The 16,003-nt window shown below is 42.7% G+C and overlaps 1 protein-coding gene across 1 annotated transcript in view; it reads right to left on the reverse strand.

Moving 5' to 3' along the window:
- Positions 1-11,848, reverse strand: part of URI1 (URI1 prefoldin like chaperone) — a 42,447-nt gene extending 30,599 nt beyond the window's left edge. The window contains exon 1 of the mRNA XM_076349189.1: positions 11,480-11,848. Within this exon, the coding sequence (XP_076205304.1) occupies positions 11,480-11,551 (72 nt within the window). The 5' untranslated portion in view covers positions 11,552-11,848. The remainder of the gene's footprint in view (positions 1-11,479) is intronic.
- Positions 11,849-16,003: the final 4,155 nt, after the last annotated feature.

Genomic DNA, 16,003 nt, shown 5'->3' on the forward strand with positions numbered 1-16,003 from the left:
AGATCCAATATAATTTACAAAACAAAGCGTATTGTTAAAATGAAATACTTTTTTTCTTTTTTAACTGTTTTTAGACTATGTAGATATAGCAAACAGACAAGATGCTGAAACCTGTGACCTTCTCTGCCATAATTACGTGGAGATTTTGTCTTTCAAAACATATTCTGACCTCTGAATAATGGTTACCAAAAATATAACACAATTTCATTCAATTATATGAAATGCAATGAAGCCATGAGGCAATTAAATATGTCTAGACATCTTCTCAATATAAGCATTTTCTAGATTTTTTTTTTTTTTTTTACAAATTTTGTTTTTCATATAGCCAAAATAATGCTAACATTTGAAAGCAATTAATGAGAAAATTTGCAGAGAAAACAGTAACATACATTCAAGTACCACTGAAATCGCTGGAGCAGATAATTCTTTTTTTTTTCCAAACAACAGAATGAAAGACAATTTTTTTTTTTTAGTTAGCATATGTGCAGCTATTGCAGAACAGATCTCAGACCCTGCATTTTCTACTCATATAGGAGTTAAAAAAATGGGACTACTTTGTGAGATAATTCTTTAAACAGAGTAAAGTACTTAAATGAAAAGCATCAGCTCTATATTTGTGGTTATGCTATTTCATAATCCATCAGGAAATTCAGCCAGGTAGCTCGTCCCACGTAAGCCAAGTTCAAATTTGCCATTTGCTTTAAACTCCTATAAATCAAATGCCTAGCAAATATTTTCCTTAATGTGCAAGCTAACTGTTTTTAAGGTTAAGAATAAACGTACAGACTTCTGTAGGACATCAACTCAGAAATCTAATTCATGCTATTAATATTAAGGCCATTTTAAGAGTAAAGTTTCTGTAAAAGGTATAAATCATACAACGCAGCAATGTTTGGTAACAATGCTAACACACAATGGAGACCACCACTAACAAGCAGAAGAGTCAGAGCCTATTCTAACAACATCCTTCATTCTTTCAGATTTGGTAGTGATTGTGAAGTACACAACACAATTAAGCATACAAAAATGTTTATGAAATCCTTTAAGAAAGTTCCAGCCTAATTGCCCCATTACAGAGGAAGATGGAAAAGGCAGGAAGCTTTCCATTCCCAATACATGACTTTCCATGCATGAAGTGAGCTAAAAGCACAAAAAGAAAAGCCCTGCAAACCGTAAGAGCAGCATGTTCATTAACCTCTACATGATAATCCTTTCGTAGCTGCATATTAACTAGTTACATATTCATAATCATTTACATTATTTAGAGGACCTTCTATGAAAATTTCCAGGCTATATCCATTAGCTACAATGTTAAAGGTTACAGAAGATAGTCTACTTAATGTTTCCAGGAAGCTTTTTTAATTAGTAAATATGTAAATTGGCCACATATGCTTTTTATGTTTTTAAAAAATAGTCCATCAGTAAAACAGCATAGGGGCATACGCTGTTTCCATCGCCCTTTATCCCCTTTAAAAAAAAACAGAAAAATCAATAACACAAATCAATTTTAATTTAATTCTTCTTCTTTGATATAATCTCTCTTGAAGGGATACTAAAGGGTGGAACCAACAACGAACCTTTTCGTTTCAGGGCCAGCATAAAATGAGACCTTTTACAGAAGTGCTAAAATATACCACCTTAAAAATGTTTCAGGCTGCACTTCTGGAACGGAACTCTATTAAAAAAATAGAGAGAGAATAAATATTGAAAAACAGATGGAGATCAATTATGCATATGTCCTTTATTAGGTCAGTCACACTGTTTGGATAACAACTGGTTTTATCACAGCAAAGAAACAAATAAATATATAAACAAATCTTTGATTCTTTGCCTTTGATCAAACATGGGAAAATCATTAGTCTCTCTTCCACACGTAATTTATATCTAGAGTTACAATTAAAGAATGAAAATTCCTTTCAGGGTAAATAAAATAAATGACCTGTTTTGTTTGTTCATTTGAGTTCAATTTGTCTGGACACCTAGTGCCACCAACTATGCATTACTTTTAAGACATCGTAGTGGAAATGGTATCAATAAACTCTGAATTCTCCCCTTTTAGGCATAAAAATGTGTGAGTTTGTGAATGCATGCAGTTATCAATGGCTTATCTGCATACTAAAATATTTATTAAACTACTCTTGCAGCAAACTTAACATTACCTAATCATGGCTCTGGTTATTAAAACAGGATCCACTGTTGGAAAACACATTCCATAGTCTTAAAAGAAAACAAATGGGCAAATACCTTGTTTTCTTCCTTTCCTCCAACAGCAACTTGTTAAACAATTTAGTGCTTCTCAAGCCTCTGACTGGACAGAGCCATACCTGGGAGCTCCACGAGCGGCCACCCAGGACAGACCCGGGAGAGCACACCTCTGTGCGCCTGTAACCCAAACTGTAATTCCTTCTGGATTAGAAACCAAACCATTAAAGCAGGAGATTACATGTTGATTCTGCGCTCATTACTACTAGATCGAGCTATTTTAAGGGAAGAGTACGTTGCTGCTTTTAGGGAATGTCTTGTTTCTAGGTTTCACAAGCAGAGTCACAGCAGAGCTGAAGGATCAGCTTTAGACCTGTGATCACGTCCCAGGTGTCCCCCAGTTCCATCGTGCCAATCTGAACACTGGGCAGCTTCCAGGCTAGTAACTCCAAATCACCCCCCAAACAACTCATATCATACAGCCAAAGACTTCATTAGCGGTCTGAAGGCAGAAAAATCCTTTTATCTTCCAACACTTTCTCTCTTTCCAGTCTATTTACTTATATTCCACCTCCGGGATCTTCCATCTGAAGAGCTCAAAAACTTTTCCATGAATTAAAGTGTACAGCACTTTGGAAAAGCACTGCACTGATTTTACAGGCTAACTTAACCACTGACGCTGGTCAGGAACAGGGCTAGAAACAAAAGCCAGATCTCCTAACTCCGCAGCCAAGCATGACAATCACTTGCAACGTTTCCCTGGGAATGAGGACAGGTGAGAAGGATGCTGTAGCACGAAGCTGATTCTTACCTGTACATGCCCACGGGTCTCTAACCTGTTCCCCATTAACCCACCTTTCCCCAGCAGGTCCTCAGCCTCACGTACAAGGGCACCTCTTTCTTCCACCTCATTTTTTGTTACCTGTTGCTTCTGCACGCGCTCCCATTACTAACAGCTGAACATAATTCTCTGTGGTGCTTCTGATTATCAAGGTGGTGCACAAATAGTTCTGCTCTCCTCTCCAGTCCAAGACTATTTTGTTTTATTTAGGTAGTTCTCCAAGGTGGACTGCACACATGCAAATGTCTCTGTCTACTAAGCAGCTAGGCACTGCCTACAAAGGTGATGGTTTTAGCACACTGAAGGTAGTTCTCCTCTCTCTCATCTGTTCTGAACAGCAATAAGGCAAGCTGCCAAATCAGAATTTTATTTATGTCTCAGCTTGTGAAAAATTATAAGCAACAGAGCTGGTACTGGTATCATCTGTAGACAGTTTTGGGTACCAATGCTAAACCCGCTGTATCTGAGTCTCACGGTTATGTTCAAGTCTAACTAGAAACTGGTCTTTTTAAGATGAAAGTTAATTTCAATGAAAATGATGAAAATAAAAATGCCCCATCAGATTAGGAAGAGTTCCTAAATGAGTAAGAGGCAATTTCCACACTTGGGGGTATGAACGTGGAAATACACAGCATGGCACAAAAGCAAAGTTTCTGTTTAAACAAATTGCAAGTTAGGCATCTAAGAGGCCAAGCAAATGTGTACTGTTTCTACATGCATACTTGGATATTTTGCTTCAAAACTGTGGCTCACAATCTGGCTGGTCTTCTGAAATTAGAAGCTAGGGACACAGATCTAATCCCAGCTCTGATTCTATTTCTTCTATATGGCCTTGAGCAAATCACAACCTCTCAGTCTACATTTCTTCATCTGCAAAATGGGGATAATAGTATTAACCTACCCACCTCAGAGTGTTTAATGATGATTAATTAATGTGAGAAAAGCACTCTAAAGATGTAAGAGCACTATATAAGTGATAAAGCATTATTTACCACTTGAAAAGTAATCTGAATAAAATGAGATATGCAAGTAATTTGTTTACATGTAGCAATAATATAATTTGTGACTATTTAATCTTGAATTAGTCTCACTTTAAACATCCCTTTCAATCACATTTCCAGTTACTTAGGGAAAATGACAGTATGGAATACTTTTTGTGGAAGCAGAGCAAGTAATGAGGTGGTAATTAAAGTAAGGGTCTAATAAAGTCTAAAACCAATGATTTGCCTTCAGGAGACTGTCCCTGCCATTTGGGACTGTGTAAAGATCTCAGTCTCGACCTTGGTTCTGTTGTTCAGAACTTTCCACAAACTACAGTGGAAGTGCATGCTGGTTTTCTGAAATGCAGATCCATGTTTGCAAGGCTCATGATAAATCCAAGATAATTTCCACTACTGACCTAATTCAGATGACTCCAGCTCTGCACAATTTTAACTGCTTAACCTTGTACATTCAAGTTTTTACTGCAGTTGATACATGCACGAGCTGCCTCCATCTGTAAATGTTTGCAGTATCAAGACCCACTCTGCCATGCAACTCGTGCATGAGATTTCTCTGTCGCACCCCCAAACCCTAAAAGTTTACTGATGAAATAACCAGTTCACAATATGACTTTACATTACAGAAGAACACTAATGGATGGTCAAATATTTAATCATCTCTTGGTAACAAGGATGTAACAAGCCACACGCAAAATAAACATTTAAAATGAATTTTCATTTTTTCCTCTAGGAAACTACACAGAACTTGCCTAAAACACAGCAATCACTGATGGAGAAAGACAGAATTAACATTTGCACAATTGTTTTTCCTAAAGCCCCATTTTCAATCAAAAAATGAAATAAAACTATTAAAAGTTCTTCAGTCTGTTGGCACACTGTATGATCTAATGGAAAAGGAAGAAAGCATTTCTGAGCTCTCATATTCATTTATTAAATCATATTACTCAAAAACACTACATTTCAACAAATTATTAACATAAATCCCCCTTTGGGTGGAAACTTTTGCCTTTTGAAGACATGTTTGGGAAGAATACTGAAGGAAAAGAGAGACTGAAAGAAATGTGAATCATGGCAAACATTTCTTTCTAAAGGAAAAAAATCTTATTTAAAAATATAACCACAATTTTTACCTTTCTCTACAAGAAAACAAGTGAAGATCTACTATTTTTATATTACTTGTAGAGACACAACTGGGTCTCTCAGTTTTGCAGAAAAAGTAGTACATAGTTTTTATTTATTGATAAATAATAGTTAAGTTCTGACCAAAATTATTTTTGGGAGCTTAAAAATTCTACATCTAAGAACTATGAAGTAGACAGAAAATGCCTCATCTCTTCTTTCCCAGCTGGGAGATTCTGCCCTCCCAAGAATATTTTATGTTGTGACCACTGCTGTGGTTATAGGTCACATAGACAACTTACAGTTACCTTGCAGTAACCGCACACACACATGTAAGCATGGCAGCCCACTTCCGTGTGACGGCCAGGCAGGCAGTGTCAGCTCACATGAGCCAGCACCCTTCTTCCTCGCTTCCAACCATGAGTTCCCAACACCTTTATGCTGTTTTGCTGTTTGTCAGTCCCCTTTGGGAGTCATTTCAACTCGCAAACCCACCAAAAATCCCAACAGCAGCAGGACGTTTTTCACAAAGTGAGTGAGTTTAATTAGCTCTGAGCCAACTGAACTGGTGCAAGTGAGGAACAAACTGCGGCAAGGTCTCATCTTTCCCTGGTAGCAAGTCAGTATCCATCTCGTAACTTCACCTTGAGACAGAGCTACGGAACTTGTAACTTAGTATTTTCACTTACTTTAGGTAAACATATTCATGTGGCTATACCATATGCAAGCTAGCTCAGGTACCAAGACAGCAGCAGACGACATAAGCATAGAACTCCCATGATCTAACTTACCAAACATCTCAAGCAGGTTTTGCAAGCTTTGATGTTGTCTATGGTGCAACAACTACGCTGCTAGCAATACCTGAGTTAACTAGCTTAAAATTGACATGATCCATGGCACCTGCCTCACAGACATACCTTAAGGCTGTGGTTCAACATTCAGCTGCAGTCCTGAGCAAACTAGTCATCAATCCCTCCCTGTCTCCAGCTACTCAGTTCTACCATCTTATCCTTCCAACCCCGACACAATCTGCTCGCGGACGTTTGTGATGCTGCACAACCAACCAGATTAGGGAACCACACTGGCTGAGGAAAAAAGAAGCAAAAAGTCAACCACGAAGTTTGTTTTTAAGCTGGAGCCCAACCCAGGTCACTAAGCAGCGTCACAAATGTGCAACCCTAAAATTGCTCAAGGGAAGAAGCAAGCAGTCACAACAAAACCTAAGATTAAAAAGCTGTTCACCAAATTAAAGTCATCTCCTTCCTGGATAACTCACATGATCATTAATGAAATTTTTGAACAAATGACTGAGACCGTTTCACACAGCTGCTCTGACTCAGTATGAGCACGGCCACGGCTCAAAGGGCCAGTCCAGTTTCACCCATCGCTGGCTCTGCATTTCCCCTGCCACATTCGTGCTAGCATTTGACACGACCATTTTGGCACACGTTACTGGATTCCTCCTACTGCACAGCAGTCTGATCACAAGTGCTGGTACAAAAGTGGTGGAGGGATTCACCCTTTTTATGGCAGTCAATTCATCGGTCAGCTTACACTAACAGTGAAATTGCAGCCTATGCCAGCAGACAAGAGGGACCACAAAACCAGCAACCGCACAGTGCAGCCCAGTGTCCTAATGCCCCACTACAAAAAAACGAAGTCTCAGTGCAGCTGCTGCTCTGAGGGCCTCAAGATGGCAAGCTCTGAGCTAGCATATCCATCTGCAAGACTGGAACTTCAAATTAAAACAAAATACAAGTTCACAGTCTCAAAGGAGGAGAGAAATACATGAGGCGAGGGGTACCCGAGACAATCTGAGAAGACAGGTTATGAGCATAACTTCGGGAACAGAGACCTGCAAAGATGCTAGAGATACTAAAGATGATTCTCAAACAGTACTCCGGTCACTGCATCTACTCACAGAATCTGTAGACGTCTATAGGAGCAGCACAATTCAGTCACATTTAAATTTTGTGGATATAATCTCAACTACATGTTTTAGTTACCGATGCAGCAGGACATATACAGACTTGCCCACTCCAGAATAAAGGCAACACTCTTTAAACTCTTTTGTGAATAGTTTGACTTTAATTACCATTAAAAAACCTATTTAAGATCTGTTAATTTATTTCACAATTCTTGACACTATATAAACTAGTGGGTATTTAATTCATACTAATAAGAACATAGTCAAATATTGACTACGAAAAGCAAAAGTAATGATCAGTTAACACTGGAGGAACAGTAAGTATTACATTGAAAGCTTCCAGATAATGACTGAATTAGCCCTTTTACTTGAAAGCAACACATGAGAAAACATTATTGGAACCCACTATTACAAAAAAGCACTGGACAGGGTGGAGTGGATGTCATCACAGGTTTCTGAAGAGGTAATTGTCCAGGTACCTTTTAAAAAGGAATATGGCAAATGAAGCTTCAGACAGGTCCTTTTAAAAAGGAGCATGCCAAACCAAGCTTCAGACACTACGTTAACTTTTCTCAAACAGTTACTGTGCAAAATGAAGTCCTACTGCACTGGTGTCTCATACCCAGGCTTTCTCTAGATTCTGTCAACTTGGATGCAGGCTGGAAAAAGTGCAATACCCTGGGAGACACTGCACTGGAAAGCACACTGAATCTCATCTGCTGAGTCCGCAGGCAAGCAGTTCCAGATCTCCAGTGGCTCCTGCAGCAGCATGAAGTGTAGAAGACCCTACTGAGTCTCGCTGCTCCTTTTCAGACTGCAGGAACAGCTTTAAAACAGCTAAGTTGCTGATTTCATAGCACAGATATTACTTGAAAAAGACTTAGACAGAAGCAACCAGCCCCAGAAGTAATTCATATAGGAAGAAAAGAAAACAATTTAAAAGAGCGTACATTTATGATTCCGTGAATTGTTTCCCTATAACCCACCTACAAGTTGTTTAACTGTTAAAAAAACAGCAAGTACCCAGGATCTTGAAAACAATTTGGAAATTACAGATCATACAGCTCCACCATTTAAATTCATAAAAATTAAGAATATGTCATAATACACAGTGGCCAATGAGTTACAGTAATAGGTGCACTAAATCTAATTGTGCTTTGTTGTCATGATGAGTGACAGGAGAGTCACTTTCTTGTCCTAATTTTCCTAAAAGGAAAATACAAAAAAGTTTGTCAGTGCAATAAAAAAAAAACCAAAACCCAAACCACCTCATATTGCCAGCTAACACTGGAATCCTTTAAATTCTCCATGCCTGTGTTTGCACTCTACAAATGTCTCTTGGGTCTAATTGGTTCTGTAATGTCTCCCATTACGCGTATCTTCGTTGCATAGCTCAGAAACTATAGAACGTATCAGCCCACTGAAAATTCACTGTCTACACAAGTCTTACCAAATCATACAGATCCGAGTTGTCAACTTCCTATCAGTTAGTAATCCCAACCCATTTGATTGTAGGAATAAATGTATATCAAATATTATGTTTAAACGCAGGCTCTACAGCATGAGAATCCACCTACTTAAATATTCATTTTATAATTCCTGTACTAACTTGCAATAGATTTAATGCAGTATTTTCAGCTAACATATATTGCTTTTGCAAGTAATCCATGATACATACATTATATTCTTCTTACAGAAATATTCAAAACTTTACCCAGGCACTGTGCTTCCAATGATGGTCTTTATCATGAAAATTACTAGATATTCTTCTACAATTTATCCCCAAGATACACATTCTAAGTCATGTTTTTATACAAAGTGCCTTTAGTGGGAGCACTGAAAATTGCTTATAACAGTTTGGTCTTACTATCACTACAAATTAACAAGATGAAATCTGTCCAACAGGCAAACAGTCCTAAACAAGAATTAAAATTGCTTTTCACCAGGGGTCCTAAACCTGGAAGCTGCAGCCTCAATCAGATTAAAGATAGAAAGTCATGAACATCCTGTTCTTTTAATATTTTTAAACAGAAAGGAAGCCTCAGTTCACGTGTTCTCCAGAGCAGCTCTTTAGCACTTAAAAGCTCAAACTCATAGCTGAACTAGGGTTGTATAATGGCCTGGATGTTAAAATAATCAACCTTGATTCAAACATTATCTTTAATTCTGCAGACAGATACCGCTGTATTTCACTATTACACTAAAGGTTGCCTTCAGACTAATGGGAATAAATAGGTTTCTTTATACTTAATCAAGCATCACTGGGACAGCACAACATCACAGTAATTAAATATATGTGCCCACTTAAATGCCAGTATATATATAGTTCTGGCTAAATAACTTTACTATTTGTTATGATGCTCATACTACGATTACTAGTTTACCGAAGTACCGGATTAGTAATTCTCCCTCATCTTTGTGCTAAGACCAAAACATGAGCCTTCAACTTCAGTAATTTTGTGAGAAAAATATGGATCTCTGAAAAGAGGCAGCTGAAATGAAAAGACCTCCTCCATCTTAAAATACAGTATTTTCGTAACTGAAAATACTGTTGTAATCCAATTATATATATTCATTGCACAGAGGGAAAGTCTACTATATCTTCATCATGACACTCCATTGTAACCAAGATATGTAGTTCTTTAGTATAATTTCATATTGAAACTGAAGTGTACAATTTTTTTTAGCCAATTTGCAGAAATTATGTAAAGTTTCCCTATGATAAAATATAATTTTGGTACCTCAGCCTAACAGAGGCTTAATTAACGGTCTCCTGGGCCTCTTTTCCACTGGAGCAGATCTGTTTAAGAAGAGTCTTAAACTTGCTTACAGAGGGGTCTCACCATGAACTGGGAATAATTCTACGTAGTTACGACAGACATCCGCTTACACACAGCAGATGGGTTACTATCACCAGTTATCAGTATAATGGGTTACTCTCCGTGCAGAACGGATGATGCAGAGTATTCCAGCGGATCCTCTTACTGTTCATGCACACTAACGGTCAGCTGGTTACATAGATCTTTTAGTAATGATCTAATGTGCTATTCAAAACTAGATACATTTTTGCACGCTGTATTCCAGAGAGGCACATTTTTTACCACTTATGTGTTATTCAGTTTTCTTACTCTTAACTAAACCAGTGTGTGACAAAGCAATACAGACTGAAGATAAAGTCCTCCATTACAACTGAGGAGCTCTAATGTGCACCTTAGAAGCAGCTTTAGAAAGTTTTAATCATGTGAGAAGAACGAGCAGAAAAATTGAAAGGCGCGCAGACTGTGGGCAAACATACTTGTGCCAGTAATATACTGAACACAACCACAAGTTCCATAGTGACTCCTGCACCCACACAGAGCTCACTGCAAGGCTGGGACCTACGAGCCCAAAATCACACTCGTGAAATTGGCAGGGCCCACTCGCCTTAGATCATGAGTGTCATCTGCAGGAAGAAGTGTCTCGAGTTTTGTACTATGGCCACACGTGGGACCGGCCTCCAGATTCTCAGGAATCGTTTTTGCAGAGGAGTTTGGCTCTTTCAAATCCATTTCAAACATAATCAATGTTTTTTAAGGCAAGTCACGAACAATTAATTTTTATACAACTGCTCTTCAAGTTGGCCCGTGAGATGGCACAGTTCAGAGACACCTGCTGGGCCTTGCAGCGGGCCTACCTGCAGGACCATGTTTTAAAAAGGTGTGTGATTGGCCCTGCGACTGGAAAATCCACAGAGAAGTGAGAGAGGGTGAAAAACACGCGTTTCAGAGAGCTGCGTATGCACGCTTTACGCTTACGTAACTGTAACGGTCCCCAAGACGCGTTAGGGCAAGTATTCAGAAAGCAGAGCGCAGGGTGTGCGAGGGCAGGCCCGGTGCCTCCCCAGCGCGTGAGGCTTTCGCTCCTGCTAACTGCCGGTCAGCTGCCTGACGTGGGTCGTTTCAAAGGGCATTTCGGCCACACCGCCGCTGCCAACACGCTAACGCAGCTCCACGCCCCGCCCGTGCCCGGCCGCACGCCTCCCGCCGCCCTTTACTCCCTGGGGAGGCGGCCTCGTAGCGGGCCGGCGGGGGAGAGCCGGCCCGGCCCCGGGGCTGCTCCGGGTTCCCCCCCGGCCGCGGCCCGCCGGAGTGCGACGGCCGCCACGACCCGCCTCAACCGCCACACGTGACGTCAGCGCCGTCACGTGCCCGCCGCCGCACGCAGGCCGCGGCGCGTGCCGCCCGGGGACCGCCACCCCGGGGGGGGGCCCGGGTCCCCGCTCCCCCCCTCCCCCCCCCGGGAAGCCGCCGCCCCCCCTCCCCCCGGCCCGGCCCGGCCCGGCCGCCCCGAGCTCCCCGCCCGCGCCCCCCTCCTCACGCTGCGGCCCGGCCCGGCGGCCGCGGCCTTTACCTTTTCGTGCTCCTGGCGGAGGCGGCCCACCAGCGCGGGGCTGAGCGGCGAGGCGCCGCCGGGGGCCTCCATGCCGGCCGGGCCGGGCCGGGCCGGCAGTCTCTGAGGAAGCCGCTCCGCGGCGCGGAGGGGGCGGCGAGGGGGAGAGGCGGCCGGGCCGGGCCGGGCCGATCTCCTCAGCAGGGCGAATGAGTCCTATAGAAATGTTTGTGGAGGGCGAAGCGTCGGCTCCGGAGCCGCATCCACGGGGGGGCCGCCGCCGCTTGGGCCCGGGGCGCCGCTGCCGGGGGAAGCATCTCACACTCGCATTCTGGGCCGCGCCGCCGCCTGGGCCCGGCTCCCGCTGCGCCGGCGGGCCGGGAGAGCGCCGGCAGCTCGGTGCCGGCCGCCGCCTGCCGCCGCCTGCCTGCTGCACTCTGGGTAGCCAGCCAGCCCGCCAGGCGGCCCGCCGCGCCCGCGGGAGGCACCCGGCTGCGAGCCGCGAGAGGCGGGCGCTCCCCACCCCCTGCCCGGCCCGGCGCCGCGCTGCTGCCGACGGCCCCGACGGCTCCCCCCGCCGCCGCGGCGGGCTGGGGGGCGGGGGGGGGGAGACGGGACACGGCCGCTGCCTCCCGGCCCCCGCGACGGGGTCGGGCAACCCCCCGGGGGCGATCGGCGGCCTCCCCCGGTGCACGGCCTGTGCCTCAGCCCGCCGCCCGCGCCGGGACCCGGGCTCGGCGCTGCTGGGGCCTGGCAGCGCTCGGTCTCCCTGGTCCCTCCACCACCGCCCGGCCCGCAGGCACAGGTGCCCTTGGTCCTGCGCTTGTTCGGAGCGCGGGCCCGGGGCGAATAGGCCTTAGGTTCAGAAACTCGAAGCATCAGCTGTTAAGTGTTTTGATCGGCCTACAGCAATCCTAGATAGGCGTAAACACAGAACTATGTGGCTTTTATAACAGGGAGGTGATGTCGCAATAACTGATCTCGGAATGCCTGCTCCGTAGAGTTTACATTGTCAGGACGTCTGACAGTGAATAAACAGGTTGTTACGACCTGAAGGATTGCGAAATATTTTTAGATTCACTGAAATCACGTAGAGCAGCACTCGGGCTTGCCTACATGGAAAAGTTGCTGCATGGGAAGTGAGTGGCAGACAGCCACTCTTGGAGTACTACAGAGTAATTTGTGTGCAGTAAATTCATTAGCTAATTTTGTGAATGGCATTAGGCACGTCCAAAGTAACAGGTTGGTAGTGGAACGGAGCCATACTTTAACGGCATGCCGGCTCACAGCACAGCTGAATACCTGAGTAAGTTCACACGGTGCTTGGTTGGCTGCTGCAACTCTAGCAGGTGTATTTTAACTTCTACACACTGAACAACACATAGGTGGGTTCAGCTATAGACAGACCTTGTGTTCGCTGCTGCACCTTTCCCTTGAGTGAACAGGGGTTTGTGAACGCCCAGCACACGTATTTGCCAGCGGAGTAGAGGGGCTTATATTGTCTTCCCCATAGGCACTGGCAGGCATGTCATAAGATGGAGGTACAAAGGTGCATCTTCCCTACGTTTAGATCAGGGGTTTCCTTCTCCTGCAAAAGGAACAATACTTCCTTTCCATGAGCAGAACTAACCCTGTATACACCACAAAACAACTGTGTATGTTCTATAGTCTAAGAATATACATATATTACAGATACACATAGCATGTGCTGTGTACTTTTACAAATCCAGGTTCCCATCCCCCTTAAAGAGCTTGTTAAAGCTCTACAGATGAGGAATTTAGAAACAATTTTCAAAGCATGGTTACTCAAGCTGGAAGTTAGCTTTTAGCCAGACTTTAATACAGCTTCCAATATTGCAAATAAAAATTTGCAACTGCAGCTGGGTAGTTTGGTTTATGAAATAACTATATCCATAATCTTCAAGAATAATTGAAAGTTAGCTGAAATCTCTGGCACGTATTTGTTACCAAGGGATTCTGTATCCTCTGAATGGACAAGATACGTCTATATATTGTCATCAGAAAACAGCTCACCAGCAAAAGAATACATCAAGTTTAAATAGGTTATACAAATCTTGTGATCTTTCTAAATGCTCATAGTAAATAACTCCCTTTCAGCCTGAACCTCTTCTAAACTTTTTTCCAGTTAACAGGGCTCACAGAGAAGATACTACAAATACAGGTAATTTTTAAATGCTCTAGTTTGATCCCATTTCATGTCAACTCGATTGGTGGACAAAACATGCACAACAAAGATATCTTATTTAAGATTCCATTTTTTTGCCTGATGTAACAAAAAAGCACTTAACTAACGAGGAGCCACAAAGCAGGAATTTCATATCACAAGAGACTATTTTCTAAGTAGAATGTAAAGGCATGCAATCATTTCTCTTGTTTCCTGTTCCAAAGACTTCGCCATTTCACATGCCACTAGTACATCATTTAGTCACTGAATGTATTGCGTTGAAGGCTTCTGACAGTTGGCCAAAATAAGAGGCTACATCATTATCAGAGTAATGACTGTATGCATTTGGTTGTACTGACGATAGTATGGAATAGTTTTCTGGATCCTTTTGTACATTTTGTTTTTCATCTGCCAATGAAGAAATGTTCTAATAGTGACAAACAGATGGGAGACAGCATTTGCCAAAGAGGAGCACAAAGCCTGTCTCTGGGTCACATTCTTTTGCACTTACAACCTGTACAAAACCATTGTCAGCAGTGAAACTCTATGGAATATAAAATAAATCAACTTGAAATTTGGCCTCCTAAGCTGCAGATATTTGTTTACTTGTTTACTACATTAAATCTCTTAGATGCCCTACCAGATGATTTTCATAAAACCTTGGGGAAAACTCTGGAGAACTCTGTCATTAAGTGTGGGAAAGGCAAATAGGCAAAGCTTACATGTTCTCTTGCAAGTGGATGGCTTAGCAGTCAGCAGATATGCCTGTACTGTCGCCGAAGATGTGGCTGCTGGCAGAGCTCCTACCAAAACCCAAGCTAGCTAGATTGGATGAGCTCTTGAGAATGAGAAATCAGTGTCATTTTTGGTTTTGGTATAAACATGTCAGCTCTACCTGTGAGAGCAGAGGATTAGAAGCAAAGTCTTGGAGAGGTCAGGTTTGCAGCAGAGAACCTCACACCAGGGCTCTGGGTCAAAAGGCATTCTTCTTTGGCAAAGAAGTCTATGCCTTCCCCCATACTCCTTAAATGTCATTCACCCCACTCCACAAAGAGGGTGGGCACAATGGAAGACGAAAACAAGGAGAGGACAAAAAGAGGAGACAGATGGGGAGAAAATGCCCCAGCCAGTCTTTCTGCTGAGAGAAACAAAGGTGAAACCATGACACCTCTGTTTTGCAAGACCAGAAACTTAGGTCTAAAAACACAGATTGCAACAAAGTCATGGATGAGGACAAGAGGGTTAAGAACTAGGTCATCCTTGGAGCTCATGCGTGTGCGCACGTACGTGCAGAGGTATGCAAAGAACAACAGTTGCATTTGGATTGGCTGGAAAATGGGTGCCGGGGAAAAGTGACAAAAAGGAGCTCATCATTGTCAAGTTGGAGAATAAGTTATCCTGAGACAGACCTCCCGTGAGAGGAATGCATCTTTGGAAAACAAGACGTGACCTATGAAGACCACCTCTGTTATCAGCATGTGGAGACAGTCTGATAACATGAATAGTGAATGAACTCCCCAGGCCAACAGCAGACTCCCTGATCTGCTTTAGGAAAATTTCATACTCAGTCTTCTGGCATGAAATGGACATGCTAGAACTGTTGGGTTTTTTTCTTGGATCTGTCTCTGAACTAAATGGTTTTGGGTGTTGGTTTTTTTTTTTTCTAACCGCAACTGTTCCAGCATAGTACATCACTGTGGTTGTAGACAACCTGCCTTCTATGTGGCTGACTACAAAACATGAATCAAAGGCTAGCACTAATTCTAATGGACAGTTTATGAAAGATTGGAATTGGAACACACACACACAGTATCCTCACGTTAAAGCTAACTCATAATCAAAATGCCATAAGACCAGGTTCATCATAGAATTTTTATATAATTCTGGCTGTAACACTCACCATGCATGCTCATTTTGAACTTTTAGTGACTCTTTTAAGTTCCTTTTAAAGATTAAAATCCTTTCTTTGTTGCTGTGACTTGCCAGGAGAGTAAGTGTACCAGCAAATATTTAAGAATAACTGTCTCTGCTCCACCAGCAATAATTGATTTTTTTCCTATCCAGAAGTTTTATTCTAAGCAAGACCACTATTAACTTTTCTAATGAATATTTTTAAGACTACAGATATGTCCTTTTGGAGCTTCCTCTTGCAAAAAAATTATGGCCATGAGTCTCCCTCCATCGGTAAATCTGGAAGGAGACGCAGTCCCTCTGGGCTCAGTGGAACTACTTAGATCAGTGAAGCTATGCAGTGCTTGCAGAACCATGGTCAAAGCCTGCATCTCCTGCAGCGTAATCAGTCTGAAACAGCCAGTATTTTTTGTGTTTGGGTGATGACAATGGAGTCAAACTACTACACA

The sequence above is a fragment of the Aptenodytes patagonicus genome, chromosome 11 (assembly GCF_965638725.1).
Source record: "Aptenodytes patagonicus chromosome 11, bAptPat1.pri.cur, whole genome shotgun sequence".
NCBI classification, from domain to species: Eukaryota; Metazoa; Chordata; class Aves; order Sphenisciformes; family Spheniscidae; genus Aptenodytes; species Aptenodytes patagonicus.